Source organism: Oryctolagus cuniculus, chromosome 1 (genome assembly GCF_964237555.1).
Source record: "Oryctolagus cuniculus chromosome 1, mOryCun1.1, whole genome shotgun sequence".
Classification (NCBI taxonomy): domain Eukaryota; kingdom Metazoa; phylum Chordata; class Mammalia; order Lagomorpha; family Leporidae; genus Oryctolagus; species Oryctolagus cuniculus.
Genome location: NC_091432.1, coordinates 181,577,808 through 181,599,405, shown reverse-complemented (window position 1 = coordinate 181,599,405; position 21,598 = coordinate 181,577,808). Strand labels below are relative to the sequence as shown.

The 21,598-nt window shown below is 37.7% G+C and overlaps 1 protein-coding gene across 6 annotated transcripts in view; it reads right to left on the bottom strand.

The window, feature by feature from the left end:
• The window catches only part of ADAMTSL1 (ADAMTS like 1), a 1,062,044-nt gene that overhangs the window by 233,980 nt on the left and 806,466 nt on the right, over nt 1-21,598 (bottom strand). For 4 of the 6 annotated variants that reach the window (XM_008254434.4, XM_008254438.4, XM_070052731.1 and 1 more), the window contains 3 exons: nt 19,162-19,300; nt 5,372-5,422; nt 257-461 (listed from right to left, as the gene is read on the bottom strand). In XM_008254434.4, coding sequence (XP_008252656.3) covers nt 257-461; nt 5,372-5,422; nt 19,162-19,300 — 395 coding nt within the window. The remainder of the gene's footprint in view (nt 1-256; nt 462-5,371; nt 5,423-19,161; nt 19,301-21,598) is intronic. The other 2 variants (XM_008254437.4, XM_002708084.5) reach the window with 1 other exon arrangement.

Sequence of the window (21,598 nt, the reverse complement as noted above, 5' to 3'; positions counted from 1 at the left end):
AGGGCCATTTAAGGGAGCACTATTCAGGGGAGCAATAGAGGCTTCTTGAAACAATCATGAGAAAGACAATTAGAAAAAAAATCATTGACTTTTGGCCAGAAACAGGCGTCCCTACTCCAGGAGCTAAGCTGGTGGGCTTCCAGACACCTCAAGAGCAGAAGTGTGGTGCTACCCTGGGTACCGGGTGGGGCCGTGACCATGAGAGGGAAGAGCGGACTTACTCTCCTAATGAACAAAAGAAAGAAGGCACAGTTACCGGAGACCACTCCTGTGCCAGCCATTTAGGGCAGTCAAAAATGTTGCAGGGCTGCACGATGGGCATCTTAGGGGTGTACATGCATTTCCACTCTTCCACTGAAGTGACATGCCCCTGGATGTCCTCCTCCACACAGGAAACTGCCCGGCTCTGGATGCCCCCCCCACAAGAGGAGGAGCACGCGGTCCACGGGGTGGCCTCCCACCTACAGAAGCAAGGGGAGTCATCAGGGCAGACATGCACATGGCCACACCTCCTCAGTGACCTGCCAGCCCAACCCCAGTCCCCGTGCCTACCGGGAATATCAGGTTCTGAGAGGCCATGGTTCAAAGAACCGAAAGCCATCTAGTGCCTGAAATCTGAGGAGCAAGAGAAGGATTCCACACTGGCAAAACACTTTGGAAACCATGAAGTTGTACAGAGATGAGTTAAGAAATGAGTTTTGAGGGCTGGTCACAGGAAGTCTGTGCTGTCACCTACACAAAAGATGGCACTTCAGTCCTCAGTCCTCCTTCCTAGAATTTCCAGATATGGTCATATCAAGACTCAAGCTGGACTATCAGTTCATGTGAATAGTTTTACCTGGGCGAGTATTTTCAATGTAATACTTCATTACTTTATTTTAGGGTATCTTTTACAGGAGAAGTTCATGAGAAATCAAGGCAAACAAACAACCTGCTCGCTTGCTTTTGAAACTGTCAGCTTTGAGACTACACACTTATAGATTCAACACAATTCTGATGTTCAAACTGTGCCATCCCTCAGTGGAGCTGCATTAATCCAGGTGCCACCTACTTCTCTGTTTCCCAGTTACACTGAGGGATACTGGCAGTTGCAACTTCTCCAGTAAAGAACTCCTGGAATTGGGAGGAGGTTCTGTTTTGTTTGTATTTTCTCCCATCACCTTATTTCACTTCTTGATAATTATTTTTAATTGTACATATTTATAGGGTATGGTGTGATAATTTGACACATGTATTCCAAGTGTAATGACTGAATTAGATTAGCTAACATTTTCACTTCCTTAAGCATTAAAATATTTTAAAATTAACAATTGTAAACATTTATGAGGTACAGTGGAATAGTTCGATAAATGTATACAGTGTATGCTGATCAAATCAAATCTGCTTGCCATTACTTTATTTTTAGAGACTTGGAACTCCTGTCTTCTTTATATGGTTTCTATACATGGTTATTTTGAGCCATAGTCACCCCACTGTGGGATGTTTGGTTTTGATTGAAAGGCCTATGATATCTGAGTTTAGGTATATAGTAAAGTAAGCTAGAAAATAATATTTTCAAAAAGAGAATATCTTTGATTTTTTTTTCTCCAGAGTGGTATACAGCTCTGAAGTCCCTGGGACCAGATGCTGAGAGAGATCTTTGCCTAGTTCTTCTCTTCTTCTAGATCTAGACAAGGTGGAATTTCTAAAGCCAGAAACATCGGTTCTGAATGAGCTGAGCTTGACCTTCTTACATGGATTCTGTTGTTGATGATGGCTGCTAAGGGGCTTTAAGATTTCTCTTAAAATTATGAGAGACATTTTTAATGAAAGAGAAAATATCACTGAGTTGATTTACCTGAAGAGTTAACTTTTAAAACATTGTACAGGCATACCATGGAGACTTTAGTTATTTTATAAATAGAATTTCATGTACATTGTGAGCTTGATTTCTCTTCCGTGTAAGCCAGAATCATGGGTGTTTTCCCAGTTACACTGAGTTTTTCTCCACATTTTCTCAGCACTGCTCTACATTAGGCAACAACTGTTATCTCCACTGCGGATAGCTGAAACATGCTGCCAAAGACAACATTTTCCTGTGCATTTCCCCCAGGAGACACAACCGTAAAAGGTCAATGTGGAGAAACTGAGGCTCTCAGTCCAGCCTTATGAGACTTTCTCATCCTTTCAAGAGGGTGAAGTAGCTCTATACAGAGTTTCTCTTCCAAAAAGTTGAGATCAATTCTCACTGGTCTCCATGGAAATCTCTGGAATGATTTCTTCTGAAGGTGGGTTTCAGGCCTGATACAGACTAAAATGGGACTGAATTTATTAAGTACTTATTGACATTGGATTTCACCTGACAGTCAAGTAGAAACATGTTTTTGAATGCACATTTAACCTCTTTGAATATGAACACACCATAAAAGAGCACATTTTCTAATTGGTATTCAAACATTCCCAAACTTGAACCCTCTAGAGGGAGAGTAATTAATATTTGTCTCAACACCTGGGTATGACCATAGTGTAATTTTACAGACAGTACTAAGTGTCCTTTTCAATGTCAGTGATCATAGAGAGAAAAATGAGGCTAATGTTGTTCTAAGAGCTTATAGCATGCTTTCACCATATTAAAGTTTTATATGTAAAAAAATTATCTTGTGAATCCTCATAATAATAGGCTTATGTGTAATTTTAAAGCAAACATGCCTGGGTGTTTTAAAATATAGAAAAAGCTAAGTGAGTATCAGGAGATCTTAAAACAATGATCATTAGATAAATGCTGGAATCAGAAAAAAAGACATATGCAAGAATTTTGCCCAGGAAAACCATTAAAATGAATTTTAAATTATATATTTTAACTCCTTTGGTTTAAGAAATTCTCAAAATTAAGAAAGATGTAGAAAAGTGGCATGTATTAATTAGGAATAAAGATAATTCACCATATGGCATTCTTATGTTCAGATATATGTTACAGTCAAAGACTAAAAGGAGGAAAGAACAATCTAGAAATGCATGAATCGTGTTTTAATCTGTATGCATGGTCTTAAATCTGTTCAAATAATTCAATGAGTAAAGCCTCTCCCTTGATCAGTGTGTAGCTGCTTTTTGAGAACCCCTATTGAGTCTAATTCTTATGAAATGAAGACCCCATTTGTAGAAACAGCTTCTACTAATGAGGACCTTCTTAGTGAAACACAATGTCCAACTTCAGTACTAGTTCAGTAACAGAAGTGCAAGGAGCAAGAAATGCAGCCAGTGTTTGTGAATTTTCCTTTCCCATTGATGCACAGACATGCCAAATATGTACACAACAACATGATGACATATTGCAAACATATAGCACAGAGGATTATTTCAATACCCTATTGGGGGCTGGCGCTGTGGCGCAGTGGATTAAAGCCCTGGCCTGAAGCACTAGCATCCCATATGGGCTCTGGTTCTAGTCCTGGCTGCTCCTCTTCCAGTCCAGCTCTCTGCAATGGCCTGGGAAAGCAGTAGACTATTGCCTAAGTCCTTGGGTCCCTGTAACATATGAGAGACCCGGAGGAAGCTCCTGGCTCCTGGCTTCGGATAGGCTCAGCTCCTGCTGCTGCGGCCATTTGGGGAGTGAACCAGCAGATAGAAGACCTCTCTCTCTCTCTTCGTCTTTACCTCTCTCTGTAACTCTGTCTTTCAAATAAATAAAAATAAATCTTTTTAAAAAATACCCTATTGGACATGAGTCTTGTGGGGGAAATTACAATCTATAAAAAAATCAGGTTTAATCTAGGGTAGGCATTAGTTATGCCAGAGAAATAAAAACAAGAAAGCTTATGGCTATGACCAAATCTAGGAGCTGCTAGTACAGGAAAAGCATAAAGTTGATGTTGCTCACTCTGCTCCCAGCCTTGCCCTTATCTTGAAATGGATAGCCTTCCCCCAAACAGATGTTCATGTGCCACAAATAGATATTTTACAGACATTGAAATCAAATGAAATCTTGGTACAGTTAAAGTAATCGTTTGTGTTATCTCTCAAATTTTTCAAGATTCTTGTATCAAGACAGCAAAATGATATAGCGGGAGTATTCTAAAGTTGTCATTGTCTTATCAATACAGTCATAGGAAAGTGGGAGGGAGCTGACTATGAGGGAGCCATTTAGTTAACCTAAAGCAACAACATAGAAGGCATAAAGCAAATTCTCCTCTCCATGTTCTACCATTAGATGTGCAAAGTGAGTTCTCTGCCAGCCACTGGAAAGATTTAAGTAGAGTCTGGGTGACAACTTGTGTGTATAAATTATATAAATGTGGACATGAATGCATACGTGTACACATATATTGCTTGTATCTCTTTGGTGGGTCGGAATGATTGTTAGGAAAGGAAGAGTTGGACCAGATGACCTCAAGGGACCTGCATTTTGACTCTAATTAATTAGGTATTTGGGGATTTTCAATTTTTTCTTTATTTTACTGTTCAGAATAAAATTATTTTCTGGGCTTGGTTTAGTTTGGGACTGTGCAAACTACTATGAGTTATTCCAACTATTTATAATCTGATTTAAAGCCTGGGTTCTAAATAGCAGCCAACTCCCTGAAGGCCAAGTAAGAAAAGAAAATAGATCAAAGATCTATTTCAAGCTCCATTCTAATTTCTGCTATCTGTGGATATTTTTCTCATGTTGCAGGTCATACTACATGTAACTAGTATACTTTTCAGTTTCTCCAGTTTTCTTACGAATCTATTATAAAGAGATAAGCTATATCAAATTTCTTGAATCACTGTCATCATTCTAGTTTTAAAAATTACTGTATCTTGTAAACCAATGCAGCATACTAAATTTTATGTTTTTTTTAAATCACCCCCAATATCTGAACAATAAGGATATGAAAAAACTGCCTTTTTAAACTTAATTATAACTTCTTTGTAATAATAAGGAGATATTTAAAGTCCCTATGCAAAATCATACCACATCTGGAATTTCACATTCTTGGTACTGGGATAATACATTAGGCAGTGTTTGTTTAACAGTTAGCAACAGTGCTTTAATGGCTGGGGTCCTATTGCAGAGGAAACATAGAAAAGGACAAAGGGAGTGAAAGAAAGACATAACATAAACCCATACACTGTATCTAATCAGAATGAATTACTGTTTCTACTCCAATGTAATAGGACCCTATCTTAAATGGCTTTTGAATGGCAAGCTTATAGTCTGAGCAGTCCAGTATTATTCAGAAGCAGAGCTCAGAATGGATTGCAAAACACACCATCTACCATCTTATTGTTACAGAAAAACACAGAATCTATATATATGTATATATATGGTTTATATATATACATATATATGTATATATGTAAGAGCAGAAGACTGATTTGCTAATTCTAACATCAGGACAATTGATTTACGTACCGAGGAAGGGGATGGTAGAGGTCATAAGGCATGATCTGCTTGTATCCGTCACTGTTAGGAACAATAATGCCAACCCTCTGAGTAGAAGGTACACACAATAAAATAAACACTAAATGATTACATTACACAATTCTTTATACAATTGCAAAATGACATTAATAAATTATCTCTGAAAAACAACACTAAAACAGTTCAACATCTATATACTAGCATAAGCTTTAGGATGGGGCAAGTTCTTTGGAAAAGGCACCGTTTACAGTCCTCTGATTCAAGCAGGAAATACTGCTGAAAAGGGTGGTGGCAAGAAAACTTGGCACTTCATCATTAACTATGACACAACAAGTTCGCAAATGTTTCTTAATCCACCAAATCATACATCCTATGAGGTCATTATCATCATCATTAATGCTACTTCCAGATGCCCACCAAGAAATTAATAAGTTACTGTCTTATTTCTGATGAAACAGAGAGCTATTTAGTCACTAGAGCGTGTACTTCAGAATGACAATACTATGTAACGTGCATTAGCAAACTGGTTTCTTCCCTTGGCAGACCTAAAGATTTTAGGAATACCAGGAAAACTACCTCTTGGGTGTTTTGTAAAAGGAGGGGCGACTACTAAACCTATCAGACCACTATTAAGAGACAGAAGTTAGCAAACTAAAATGGAGAACACATGAAAGGGGCTTTTGTGGTCTCTATAGTGCTAACTTCCAGTATGGTGGTAGTTGTGATTGGGGTGGAAAAGTCAGGAGGTTTAGAGACAGAGCAGAGGCTACAGGGCCCTCAGGACATGGCGTTAGAGGCTCAGTGAAGTTCCCAGAGGCCTTTACTAAAACAATAACCTGTGTCATGATGTCAACGAAAGCCTCCCACAGGTAAGACTGGGTCCTTGTTGAGGCATCATTCCCTGCTTCCTTGGGTCCCTGGTTCCTTGATTACAGAGGATTTATGACTCATGGATTTGGAGAAGAGGGCTACTGCCACTCCATCATCAAGAGTGGGTGACAGAGCTCAGTGTGCTAGGGCATAAGCAGAAGATGCCAATTTTCCACTGACAAATGATAGGAAGCTTCTCTTTAGAATACTGGACCTTTGTATTCTATCCATATCCCTGTGATGGATGGATATGAGTCAATATTTATGCATTTAAATATTTAATATAAACTTGTTTATATTTAATAAATAAATAATTAAAGTATGTTTTTAAAAGATTTTATTTATTTATTTGAAAGGCAGAGTTACAGAGAGGCAGAGAGAGAGAGAGAGAGATAGAAAAGGCTTCTATCTGCTGATTCACTTTCCAAATAGTTGCAATGGCTGGAGCTGGGCCAATCTGGAGCCAGGAGCCTCCTCTGGGTCTACCATGCATGTGCAGGGGCTAAAGACTTGGGCCATCTTCTACTGCTTTCCTAGGCCATAGCAGAGAGCTGGATTGGAAGTAGAGCAGCCAGGACTCGAACTGGCACCCATATGGGATGCCAGCGCTGCAGCCGGTGGCTTTACCCACTATGCCACAGAGCCAGCCCCACAGTATGTTCCTTTTATGTGGCTAGCAAACCTAAGAATTTGGGTAGAAAGATGAGCTGGGTCTACTGTGATTCAGGAAGAGGAAAATGGTACTGATGAGATTATGGGAGACAAAGAGGAAAGCAGGAGGGACAGAGGGATCTGTGAAGTTCTAGAAATTACTTAAAGAGAAAAGGATACACAGGAGAGATTAAACTTGCTTGAAAGAAATGGGAAACAAAATTATGTAAATACTATTTCCAGGAAGGAAAGTCATCAGGGTTCTAATTTGTCTATTTATTTTACATGACTAAGTTGTCTGTATTTATTTGTATGACTACATTTTTCACCCAATTGTATGATGAAATTTTCATGGGGTGTGTGTGTGTGTGTGTGTGTGTATTACTCTTCAGTAACGATGTTCATGAAACTGGATGCTGCCTTTTGGGATGCTCAAAATCCCATAGATCTTTAATACAAGAATGTATGAATATTACATTAAACTTTTCTTGCTGTTTTTTCAGTTAAACTTTTTTGTTTTCCTACCTTCTCCTACAGAAAAGAAATTGGATGAAAGCCTAATCCTGCCTTTTGTTAAATCATGTGATCTTGTTCCAATAATTCTTACATCTAGTAATTAAGGAACTTTTCTTTTTAAAAGGACTATTTTGTAAAGACTGCCAACTTTCCAAAGCTCTGCTAATAATGTTGGACATACACTGTTCTCTAATAGCAGTCAATTAAGAAATAAATCAAATTGACTTTGAAGTTGTACCTTACTTGGCCTAATATTTTTATTCATGCCTACATCAATTTCTAAATGCAGAAATACATATCATTGCCTCTCCCCTTAAAAATTTATGGTTATAATTTGTCATCTTCAATATTAGAATGAACTGTTGCAGATCTCTGTCAATTGATTTATCTGCTGATGATTTTTAAAACTGAGACAGTAACTCTGATGGAGACGTGAACCTGAAGAATGCATAGGATTCAAGTTGCTGGGCTTTGCTTTGGATTGATGTAGACGTTCTGTTTTTGTTTTAACAAAACCTTTAAGCCTGAATTAGGCAAAACTATACCTATATTTGTCTTTCTATGGCACGGGTTGTGGTGAAGACTCATAAAATGGTTCTATGGCACCTGTGAAAACAAAAACATATCAAAACAGTAGTGCTCTGTCCAGTCCTGTTAGTACATATCCGCGTGCATGGGCTCTGCTCTCTCTTGGGGCTCACGCCATGGCGCTGGCCTTTCACTACACTGTCACAGAGGGGAAGCCGATCTTGCCCAAACTGAACTTCCTATTTCTTGTTTTAAAAACACCTTTTTTTTTTCCTTAGGCAAAGTATACATAATGAAAAAGATGATGTAGAAGAATGCAATTAGGTCTTGAAGAAAGTCTCCCCATGTTTATGTCTGGCTCTGGGTGTGTATGGACTCTGACATGGATCTGAATACATGTGCAATAGTCAAGGAGAGAAAAAGGATTTTAAAAAGTGATTGCACAGGGGATCACACAGGGTTGGGGCCAGCATTGTGGTGTAGCAAGTTAAGCTGCCTCCTGCAATGCCAGCATCCCACATGGGCACCAGTTTGAGTCCTAGCTGCTCTACCTCCTCCTATCCAGCTTCCTGCTGATGACCTGGGAAAGCAGCGGAAGATGGCCCAAGTCCTTGGGTCCCTGCATCCACATGGGAGACCTGCATGAAGCTCCTGGCTCCTGGCTTTGGCCTGACCCAGGCCCTGCTGATACAGCCATTTGAGGAGTGAATGAGCAGATGAAAGATATCTTTCTTCTGTCTCTCTCCCACCTCTAACTCTGCCTTTTGGCTTTGGTGTAAAACTACTCAATCCTCAATCTCCACTGTCTTACTGATCCTGACCACTTACCTATTTCTTATGGTGGGCAGAGCCACGACTCCACCTAAAACTACCACCTTCAGAGGTTGTGGTGGTAAGAACCATAGGTAAGGAGGAGGAGATAATAATTCTGGAGTAATGAGGTGAGAGACATTCTATTTCCTACTTTCAAACTACATGCCTTAATGAATTGTCTGATGACAAAAGAATGTTTCATGCTATAGCAGGTTCATATAACGAAATACTATGTAGCATATAAACAGAAAGCTTTTTGAATCATTTTAATGACACAGAAAAATGCTCAATCATAATGTTAACTAAAAATTTAATACAAAATAGCAGGTACAATATAATCTTTGATATTAAGAAAATTTACGTGTTTGCATAGCTATGCATTTCCATGAAGTTTGTTTATATGTTTGCATGTACATGTGTGTATACATGTATGCATAAAAATACATATGCATCTATATGGATACACACATATCTTAGAAGAATACCTAACAACAAATGGTTTGTTCCTGGTGTTTGCATTATGGATATTTTTGGTTCCCTTTTTTATTTTCCAATTTCCCAAGTATTTTTTATAATGTATTACTTTTTATAATCACAGTCATTAGAATATTCAGATATGACAAAATTCAAGAAAGTATAAGACAGAAATATTTGGACCTACAACTACAATTTATGAAATGAGGCTATTTTCTGAAATCCCATGTGTCACTTAAAGATTACCGAGTCTATACAGACATGATCTAAGATGCTACTTTACAGAGACTTTAGAAATCAAGCCAACATGAGGTTTAGCAGTGGAATTTACAAATTGTGATAAATCTCTCTTCCACAGAAAAATCCTAATGTAAGTGACTGCATGAACACCTAACTGAGGGATTCCTTTTGTAGTGGAAATGAACCTAGGAGACCCTTCCCTGGTTTCAGTGGTCCGTCTCAGGGCATCCTGACCTGTTGCCTCTTCTGAGCTGCAGAGACACATTTCTGACTTCCTTACAACTGGATGTGCTCCAGGCTTTTCAAGCTCAGTTTGTCCCAGACAATTCAATATCTTCCCCTGCCATGGTCACTGTCACGATTTAGGGCACTGCAATTCTCCCATCTACGCTCCATGCTGTGGGGCATTTTTGCTTCTTTCACTCATGTTCCCTACAGGCACTCAATTATTCCAGTTGGCACCTCAACACCAGTAGCATTTGCCAACATGGCCCTTCCTGACCCGAGTTTGGGTCCTTTGCAGCAGCTTCCTAACATCTCTCTTTGCTTCCAAGTATTGACTTCTCAGTCAACCTACTCGCTGCTGTCACAGCAACTGAAATTTTATTTTCAACCCAAAAGTCCTAAGTAGGGGAGCACATTTTTACTAGAAGTTAAGACACTGGTTAAGTTAAGACACTTCACATCAGAATGCTTGAGTTCAACTCCTGGCTCTGGCTTCTGATTCAAGCTTCCTGTTAGAGCAGACCCTTTGGAGGCAGTGTTGATGGCTCAAGCAATTGGTTCCTGCCATCATGTAGGAGATCTGGATTGTGTTCGTGGATCCCAGCTCTGGTATTGGCCCAGCCTCAGCTGGTGTAGGTATTTGAGGGAATGAACACACAGATAGGAGGTCTCTCTTTCTTACTCTCAAAAAAATAGAATAAAATACTAAGTGACTTCATAATGCCCAGTGAAATTTCATAACTGCTAAAGTCTTATCTTATTTTTTCCTCTTAACATCTAGCTAAAAATTCTCTTTCCTCCTTCTCAATATCTAAAATACTAACTCCTCTCATCACTTAACTGTACATTAATTTTAAACAGACATAAATTTTTCATCAGTTTAATATCATGGGGCAGAATCATAATGTTATTTTCTCCTGTGTCTCCTAGCACAGTGCTCTGCACATAGGAGATGAGTAAGTATTCATTGAAGGAAATCATATCATTGGTGTGTGATGCAAAGACAAACAAAACAATGACCATCCAGAATGAAAACAAATATACAAACACACGCATTTAACACAGTGAGAAAAAGTGGGTGCTGCTCTTGTTCCTTTTATGTAATCTTGAGGCCTTTAAATCTGGACTTCACTTTGGCCTTCTACAAAAAGGACTAGATCAGAATTTTTTAAAGATGAATTAGGAACAGGTGCCAAGAAAACCATGCCATTGGAATTTATCTGACTTGTCCCTTCCCAGTGGTTGCTGAGGGCAGAACTCAGAGTTCTGTGGGCTCCAAAGCTTGAAAACCACTGAACTAAGTTGATCATTTCAAAATCCTTATTCCTGTAGCATTTTGATGCTATGGTTTGACCCAAATATGGTACCTAAACTCACACAGATGGTCAAAGCCCAAAGTCATAAAGCGATGATACTGAGAGGGTACAAACTAATTATGGTTTAGGAACTGGGTCAATCTGAAGGTCTTTCCATCACTGGAGCATGCCCTTGAAAGATAATTCTTGGGGGAAGGTTGGTTAAAAAGTCTAAGAGTTGGGCCCAGCCGCCCTCTCTGTCTCCTGGCTCACCACATGGTCCTTCCTCTGTACACATTACACCATTGCTATCCTCCAGCTTCACCAGACAGCCAACCAAAGGGAGTGCCTGAACTTGGATTTGCAACCTCCAAACTAGGAGCCAAAATCTGCTTCCTTTTTTTCTAAGTAGCTTGTCTGATGTATTTCAGTGTAGTAAGGAAACACTGACCAAGGCACTTAACGACTTTATGAAACATGGTAGGTTTCCCTAACATCAGCAGAGGTGAGAGCAAATGAGACAATGTTTTGCAAATAGATTCCAATTTTTTAAAACTACAGTCACAAGTAAATAACATTCATTTACCTGGGCTATACTGGAGCCAGATGAAGAGGAACCTGTTTGATTGTCCAGATCTGAAAGCACTTATTGTTTTTAAAGATATACATTTGGGGCTGGCACTGTGGCATAGCAGGTTAAGCCACTGCCTGCAGCTCCAGAATCCCATAAGGGCACCAATTTGAATCCTGGCTGTTCCACTTCCTATCCAGCCTCCTGTTAATGTGCCTGGGAAAGCAGTGGAAAATGGCCCAAATGCTTGGGCCCTGCACCATTATGAGAGACCTGGAAGAATCTTCTGCCTCCTGGCTGTTGTGGCCATTTCGGGAGTAAACCAGCAAATGGAAGATCTCTCTCTCTCTTTCTGTAACTCTGCCTTTCAAATAGATAAATAAATCTTTTTTTAAAAAAGATATACATTCTTTTTTTACAAAATGACCTACCAGTGTACTTTAATATTTTGGGTCAAATGATAAAAAAATTCTCACATGTTTCTGTTGTTAAATATTCCTGATATCTGAACTGCTTTTACATATGTGAGACTATTATTTCCTCCAGCTCTCCTTGCCTCTTCCTGTAATGAGAGATTTGACCATTGTTTGATTTGAGTAAGTGTCAATATTTATGCATATGTAAAGAGGTTTGCTTAACCTGGGTATGTGGTCAATTAAAGCACCTAAACTTTGCATCAATATGGTCAACAGTTCTGTGCTGGCTGTAGCGTTGGTTTGAACTAAATCTCAACAGGTGCTGAGCAATGATGACTGTGGGGTATAATAGCATGAATGCTGCATCAAGGATCCATTTGGCTGCAGTTATGTGGAAAATCACAATTTCTGGATCAGGAAATACTAAGATCCACTTGCTTCTGCTCACCCTACTTGAGGTAGGTCACCTCTCTGACCTTTAATTTTTCATCTGTAAAATATAGATGACAATCTCCGGCCTGCTGATCCCTTAGAATGTAAAACTAAAACAAGTTAAAGAATATGAAAGCACCTGAAAAACTCCAAATAAATGAGACACTGGACAAACAAGTCTACTGTTTTAGGTCTCAGTTGAATAATGATAGCTGACATTTGTTGAATGCTTGGCACCTGGCTAACCATTTCACATCTATTCAATCCTCATAGTTACTCTCTGACTGGGATATTGTATTCACTTTACAGATGGCAAAACTCTGGCCCAGAGAAGTTGTAAAGAAATTACTGAGCTATTAAAATTACGTGGCTGCAAAGTGACTGGCTGAGGTTAAAAATGAGGATGAGGACAACACTTATGCTATGAACTCACAGGCTAGTTAAAAGAACTACACAAATAATTCCACTTTACAAAACTTTAAAATGTAACCTAAGAGGTGATCTTACTATTTGTTATGAGCTGGCTTGGTGGAATGATGGAATTGCCTCAATAACTAGCTGCCGTTGTCTATTTCATTGTCTGATGATAGGTGGTTTATCCCTGGTTTATCTTTAAGCTCGGGAAGGGAAGGGTATGGTCACACATTCCGGAAAGCACCAGAACTCTGTTTTTGAATAAAATCTAATTAGAACAATGCATGAAACAGGAAATGAGATTTTCATGGCTTTTTTTTCTTATTATTACATATGCATATGTAAATGAAGCTGATGAGACTGAAGGAAGTTTTTGCTTCTCTACATCATTGACTTAACTATTATAATCAAACTAACAGGCCTCTATAATTAGAAAACATCTCACTATACCTTAACTACCAAATAAGGTAACCATTTCCTGTCCTTACACTGGCTCTCCTTTTTGGATACGTGCGTGGCATAACTCCCCCGTAAATGAAATGGCAGTGTCTCCCAGCTGACCAAGTGGAGCTCATGTGCTTGTTGCCTTAATTTGCCTTAATTTCTCATGATCATTATATTTTAAAAGTCTGATAAATGTGGTTTACTTTCAAGATGGTATTTTCCTAAGACCTATGATTCCTGTTGTTAAAACAGATAGAAAATTGTCTCTCTGGATCCATATGGACTTGTAGAATTCCATCTTTTCCTTTCCTGGTGGAGAAAGCTAACTTCTGGAGACTTGAGGAGTTTCTTGAGGTAACAAGGCCGTTATCATAACCATGATCTTAGTCATAACAGCTGCAGCCACTAACATTTATAGAGTGCTTATCATGTGTCAGGCACTCCGCTAAGCTCTTTAAATGTATTACGCCATTTATTCCTCATGACAACTTTATGAGGTAAGTACTGTTATTATCCTCACTTCAGAGGATGAAAAAACTGAGGCTTAGTGAGAAGAAGTAATTTGCCAAAGGCTACTCAACTTGTAAGTGGCAGAGCCAGGATCCCAAGCCAGGCTGTTTTACACCAAGGCAGCCACACTTAACCACCAGGCTCTATTGCCTTTGGCTGGTTGGTCACCATGTTAGCATGAGAATCCAGATTTTATCACGCCTACCACACATACTGCCTCTCTTATGCAAATTATTTTAATAATTATTCCATTTTTAATTCTGAGATGTATTTTTTCTCTTCATAATTTTGCCCCTGAGAAGGAATAATTTATGCAATTAACTGTCAAACCAAATACAGCCAGACTCCCTGCCTCTGCCCCACACCCCCAGAAAAGTCCACTTGAACTTGGCAAGAACTGCTGCATGGGGCATACAAGTTTGGGCATTTGCTTAGGGCTGCAGCATTGAATTCCTTGAGGAAGGGGGAGTTTGGATGCTGTTTCAGTGAGGAACAGATTTGTTTGCTAATGATTGGGACCATGATAGCATGATGAGTGAGAGCTTTTTTCACTTGTCCAATCCTTGCCAATTTAAGCCCCCTTCATTACTGCCTTGGAGGGAAAACTAAAAACCTATGCCAGAAAAATCTGAAAAGGTGGTTCTCTGATCTTCTTACAAACAGTGTCTCGCACAATTTCACCCAGACAGCCTTAAGAGTCTCACTAGTTTCAGAGGCTAAGATACATAAGGCCAAATGTTTCATATTTTACATCTAAGGCTGCTCCGAAAACATAAGGTGCTTATTAGCTGAATTAAAATGGGGTCTTTTTCGTTGTTGCTGAACCAGAGGCATATACTTTGGGGCTTTCCAGTGATATGATGGACTTGACCCTTTGCCCAAGAGATAAAGATTGCACAAATTGATGAACAAATTTCAAAAAGTTGCCCCTGGTGTAAGACAGAAGCTATGATTATAGTATGGTAGGCACATAAAAGGATTTTACATTTGATTACATCCCAAAGGTCTTGGTTACTTGAGAGAGGGCTCAGAACACAGTGTTAAGTGTAAACCAGAAAACAAATTAAATATGAAATAGATCCTAGATAGATGGGGTATGTCTCTGGATTTCTGCGAAGGCCCACATTGGGACTGCCAGCAATACATACAGCACACTGTGGTACTGGTGATATCATAGCTGAGTTGTCAATGCAAAATACTATTAATTTTAGCAAAAGGTCATTAAATCTTTGTACTTTGGGTTCTCTTCACTTCCTTTATAAGCATTAAATGCTGGCTCCCTTTTTTGAGCCCAGTTTTGGCTAGAAAACAAAGTATTTTATCACTTCATAAAAATCACTGCAGAAATGACACCAGCAGAGAGCAACAAAGCCCTCGTGGGATACAACTACTGGGAAGCCAGCTGGGCTCTAGGATCAGCATTGCAGTGCAAGTGACTTGAATTCCTGCATCAGCAAAATGTCAAGCTACTGCATGTCATGGACATTCTGGATTGCTTTTAGAAGAGTGGAAACCAAGAAGGCTAAATGATTGAATTCCAGGTGTCTACGTATAGCCTATGATCTCATCTATGTTGTAAGATAGAGACAAGACTGAAAAGAAACACAGCAAAAGCATTAACAGTAGTCATTTGTGAGCACTGGGAATTGTTAGTGTTTAGCTGTTTTCCTTGTAACATTTTAACTTATCAATGTTTGCAAATTAGCATTTAGAATCAAAACAAAGCCATAAAAACATGCAAATTCTCTGGGAAGGAATAGGTTAGATGTTTATGATCTCTTTAATGTTAAGAACCACTGGATGACCTGAACTAATCTACAGTCAAGAAAGCTGGCAGATGTCATTGGTGAATGTAGGAAAGAAAAATAATGAGAAACAAAGGAGAAAATTAGATGAGAGAGTAAAGAAGCTGGGAACAAGAGGAAGAGAGGATGAGAAACAAAAATAAGACAGATGGCTAGATCTTCCATGCTTGTCCCAGAACTCAACTGATTTAAGACAAATCCAGAAGTTTTTCATGCATTCCTGAAACTTATGAACTTCTTTAAACTAAAATAATGACTGATACTTAAGAAGCATTGAGTTTGATGTTGGGAAGGGCTATTGACATATTAACAAGTAGTGATTTAGAAACATTTCAGTCACTGAAAGTCTTTATATTGTGTGTTAAGATCACAGTAGATAAACTTGAGACCAGTGATATTTAATACTTAAATTTTAGTTGATAAGTTCAAATATACAAGCTTTACTTTTCAAAAAAAGTGATAGGATAGCAGAAGCTATTTTGGTAAATACAAAAAGTGGCCAAACCCAGTTTACTTCTGCTTTGTTTTGGTTTTAGATATGTAGTAATGGGAAAATTCTAAATATCACAGAGTAGTTGCTAATAGTAACAGTTTTTATAGCTCCTCTTGCAATCTTAAGGTACTTAATTTTTCAATTAAATAGATGTTAAAGTAAAGAACTTGATGAGGGAAAAAGGTGTTTACTTTGATAATGCAACATTTCTACAATGCTTACAGCAATTCTGACAATTTAACTTAGTTTGGATCAGTTAAAGGTAGTTGTATAAAGTGTGTTGATATATTATTTGTAAATTATTGCTTCAAATAATTTCCAAGTATATAAAACAAAACCCAAGGAAGCAACCCTGTGGCACAACAGGACACAATTTGAAAACCTGTAATGTGATGCAACATACAGTCCTTTGACTTCTACTTACGGTGAGAAAACTGGTGCTCAGAAGGTAAAGTAAATAAACTAAAAACATTTAGTGCTGCTTTGTTGCCCATGGTTCTTCTCAGTCTTGTAAGGGAATAAACTTGGCATCTGCATGGGATTTGACTTTTCAGTACAATAACAGGCCCCAAATCCCAGCATGTAGAGGAAAGGTGAGTAATAATCTCAATGGCTAGATATAACTTTTTTTTTTAATTCAAAATTATATCATGTTCTACTGTGATCATTTATGTTTCCCATTTTGGGAGTTTCTAATTTTGAACACAAGTATGTTGGTGTAATATCATGTGTCATTCTTGTTTTCATTATTAGACAATTAAGTCTTTAGTTAGCAGATAGTTCCTTGAGGGTTGGATTTTAGAATGTCTGATGGGATAGTAAATCTACTTTATAGAGTTTCTTCTACTTTTCTCAGATCAACACATCTCATCTTGGAATCAGGATGGTTACTTTGGTTCCAGGTAGGCAATGCCTGTACTCCCTAAATCCAAGAGTAGCATAGCTACATTTCCTAAAGCAGCTTCCTTTTAAACCTCTCCTACTGGAAAGTCTTAATTTTTACAGCTTTGTCTAATTATTTCTTCAATAAAAAAAACAGCTTCCTGACATTTGCCTGTAACTTCTATTTTCCTTTTCTTTTTCTCACTTTCTTTCCCTTTTTTTAAAAGTAGCCACCTGTCCCAACATTTATACATGCACTGTATTTGATGTTTTAAAATAACACAGGATATCATAAAAGCATTAATTGCATGGTAGGAGTAGTCAAAATCTCATATTAGTTATTTGGGAGAATGCTTTGTCTGGGGTCCAATTATTAATGGAGCTAATCAATTACCAAAGCCCACAGATACAATTGGTGTATTCATGAAGATGATCATTATGAAAATGGGTAGACTTCTTTCAATGTAGAATATGGCCTTTTGCTTTCAGATAATAAGAAATGGGCCAACAGGGAAGAGTGGGTAAAAATCAGAGATCTAAAAAAATGAGTAAAATTTTATGATTATAATCATTTTCTTGATACTGTTAACACAATTATCTTTCATGGCCATCTCTTCACTGAAGCTTTTGTGGGGGATTAATTCATTTGTCATTTCTTCTAAAAATACATATGTGAATTTTCACAGAAATGTGCACAAGACTTTCAAGGTCTTCCTCTGGCTGAACCAACCTATCTGAATTGAGAAAACTATGCCTTACATCCTTCTGTTACAGTCAGATAAAAATACATACGTAGAATAATTTTAAAACAGGGTTGAAGTGCATGGGTCATAGTAATTATGCCTAAAAATAGTCTAAGTGCTTAATATTTCCAAAATAAAGGAACCCAAGCAAAATTTTAATACCTTATTCAGTTTTTATATCATATCCAGCTTTTAATACATAATTTCCAATATAAAATAAGCTAAGTTAAATTTCAGCTAAATTTTAGAGTTATAAAATATCTTATTCTTTCTGTTCCTTCAACGAGTTCATTTTTATGAGGCAGATAGTAGGATTCCTACAAGTTACTTAATAATAGCAATTTCACACCACATGTAGAACTTATAATTCTCAAATAAAAGGTAGAGTTAGTATAAGAACACAAACTTTAGAAAATTTACCCCAAACAAAAAAATTAAATCGCATTGCTTATAGCCTCAAGACAGAATGACAAATACCCATATTCTCTATGTAGTATTCTAACTATTGGAAGTTTTCTTTTTATGCATATATAATTAGTAAAATATAATTTTAAAAAATAAAATTGAGGTACTTCCCAGAAATCCAAGGAGTTTGGAAAAGGTTTTTTTACCTTTTGGTCTTCATAATTACTTTTGTATGGGAAGAAGTTTCTTATATCCCTTCTAATAAAGTGAGGAGGAGTCAGCTAAGTTATCAAAGAGAATCATCAGGAAGCATTACAGGTACAAATGCAAATGTGACTTTTATGAAAAGATTCTTAACTACCCTTCCATGACTACATATCATCTAAAATATTTCATGTTTTCAGGCTGATTCTTGATCCTCCAAGTCATCTGAGAGCCAATTATGGTTTCCAAGAACAAACAATGATGCTTCAGAATGTTAAATATCTCTTTAAGGCTCCAAATTCAAAGGACTTTAAAAAAATATGACTAGAGGAAGTAAGTCCTAAGTTTGTTCATAAGTAGATGAAATGCTCTACAGTTGGTCTCAAATCTAGTTATTTATCGTGGACCACCTATGGGCTAAGATGAATCAGCTATGACAATCAGACACAGTCTACTATGATCATGTCCCTGATCGGGGCATAAATAAAATGGAAAAGTCCTGCAATACTGTGCCATTACATTGGTTACGAACAGCAAGTAGGTCATTGGCCTGGACCTTGCATCGAGCAAAACAGGAACCAGAATGAAAAGAAATCAGGAGAGAAAATAGCTCTGCAGGGTGCTTCGCCTGTTCCTTTACAGAAGAGTCTGTGGTCCCTGAGATGGCATCACACAGCAGTAAAAACAAGGAGCTGGTGCCGAGCACAGGATCATGAATAGACAATGGACAGCAACGCTTATTAGTTTTCATTCCATTTTATTTCATTTAAAAATTTCACTTTAAAATTTTAGAGGCTTAATTGGAGCTTGGGTTATGTTGATGATAAATAATTGACTAAATTTGACTGACCTGGCTGGGCAAGGATCCAAGTTGCACTCCTGGAGCTTGGGTTTGGGTTTGATGTTCTCTGGATAATAATGACAGTATTGGTCAGCAACCACACGGTTGCTCCGAAGATCGTAACACTCAGCCGATGTCAGCTGGTAACCTGCAATGTCAAACCGTTCAGGGAAGTTTAAGTGCACACACCAATATGGCCTGTTTATTTAGGATTTATGGTCATCTCACATTAATGGAAATTATTCCCCAATGCCCCAGTCCTTTCCAGGAAAAAAAAAAGACTCATAAATGGAAGGTTCATTAATTTTTGCAGGCCTCCAATAACTGTTTTCTCAAGCAATCCACTCAGATTTTAATATTTAAAGTATTTCATAGGGCATGAATTATATCCAGGCATAGCTAAATTCTAAGACTGTAGTGAGTGCCATTCTTTTTGTTTCTTTTGCATAATCTAAAAATATAGCCCACAATATGTATCTGAAAAAGATCATCAGTATTTGTTTACCAAACCTTCTTACTCAAAGATACCCAACTGCCTCCCTACCACCCAGGGAATAAACTTCCAAATAAATATATAAATAAAGTCAATTCCAACATTTCCTTCCTTGGAGTATAGCTAAGTATCAGATCCTGCCAGCTGCTTGGGAGCATTATTTTGGCCCAGATGCAACCTGAATTGATTGAGATGATTAAATGGACGATTTGGATCCCATTTCTCTACAGAACTAAAAACAAACAAAAAAACTTCTGTACAATTCATTTTTTTCTTTTCACAATTTTTTTGATCATTTCTCTTTAAATAAAATCTCCAGCCCATGTTAGCATCCACCCACACATTTACACTGGAGAATCTCTAAAAAAAGTTGCTGTGTAACACTTCTATTCATGATGCTTTTTTAGCTTTCCTATGGACCTCTTCTTTGTCCTGTGTGTTTCCGTGGAGGAGTGGAGGCCAGGGCTGGGGGAAGGGGGGAGCACGGATGATCTAGACATAGATTCTTCAGGTGAAAAATAAATGTACTTAAAAATTTTAAAAATTAGGCTGTTTGTATCATTCTAACCCTAACCAGTAATGCAAATACATTCTCCTTGGCAGGTGTTTGAGTTATTGCTAAATAAGGATGAGGAAGCAAGATTTAAATTGTCGAGGGACTTGTAAAAGATTTTAGGAAATCAGAAGGAGGCTTTTAAGCCAGATTTCCTGGCTTGAGGCTGTGTTCTCAGACCACCCACAAAAATGAATTGTTCATTAAAGACCTAAAAAAAGACCTTTTAAAATTCTACTGGAAAGATGAAAAGCATGGAAAGCAATGTGTAAGAACACATGTTCCATATAATATTTTGTTAGAAGAAAATCAAGTAGCAAAATTATATTTTAGAAAAGTAAATATACTTTACTTTTCAATTCCATTGCAGCTAATTTTATGACAAACAAATCATTTTATAATTATCATATAATAATTTCTACTCAAGGAAGGAATTTATCTCGCAGTAAAATTTGGGCGCAAACAATAATTATAAATCAGAATTTGCTAGCCTAGCCTACATTTGTTGCCTTGAAGCTAGTACAGAGTGTATGAAATCAAAGGTTAGGACAAACATGTAGTAAATGCCCAAAATGATCAGATGGTCATGTTTTCTAGTTTCATAAGGTGTTTGGAGTTGCAATTCTTTGCACTTAGCAAAATGTCCAAGTTTGGAACCAAAAACAGAGAAGGGAATTTAGAATCATTTCTTCAGTAATTTTTAAGCTGGTCCATGAATTGGGAAGAAGGCTGGTCTCCACATCCCTCACATCTTGACTCATACAGTTTTCCTCCTATGTAGGTTTCCTAGCAAGATCTTTTCTGAAGAAAAAGTTTGATACCTAAGAATATATGAAAACCACTGATATTTCTGCTTTTCCCCTCAGATGTGAGGAAAATGAGGCTCAGAGGGATCCAATATAGATAAATCTAATATTAATTACTTTATTATACTTTAAGTCATTGTCAAGGCTATTAAAATCATACTCTAAAAGCAGCTCTATATGAAACTGGCACCGTCTGCACACAATTGAATTGCTGTTTCTCACAAAGCCTGGTTTTTGTTTTAAAAAATTATCCCTTTGGATTTCTTTCTTTGAAACTGTTTCCTGTACTGGTTATTAATAGGTACATGAAAACAATCTATTCCCATGAAACCTCAAAGTAATTGGCAGTTTATTTTTAAACAAAGCAATTTTCTATTCAGGATAGATAGAACAATTGGAAACAGTCTATTGAAATGCTTAAAATGTTGAATTAATGGTTATTTTATAATAACCGTAAAACACTTCATAGCATTTTGACTTTTTCTTTTAAGCTAAAATCCAATGTTGTTCTACAGAATACATTTTCAGTCATTTGCTCACATTGCATAGGAAGAGGTAACATGGGTGAATTATATCAGAATGTATCTGTTTTCC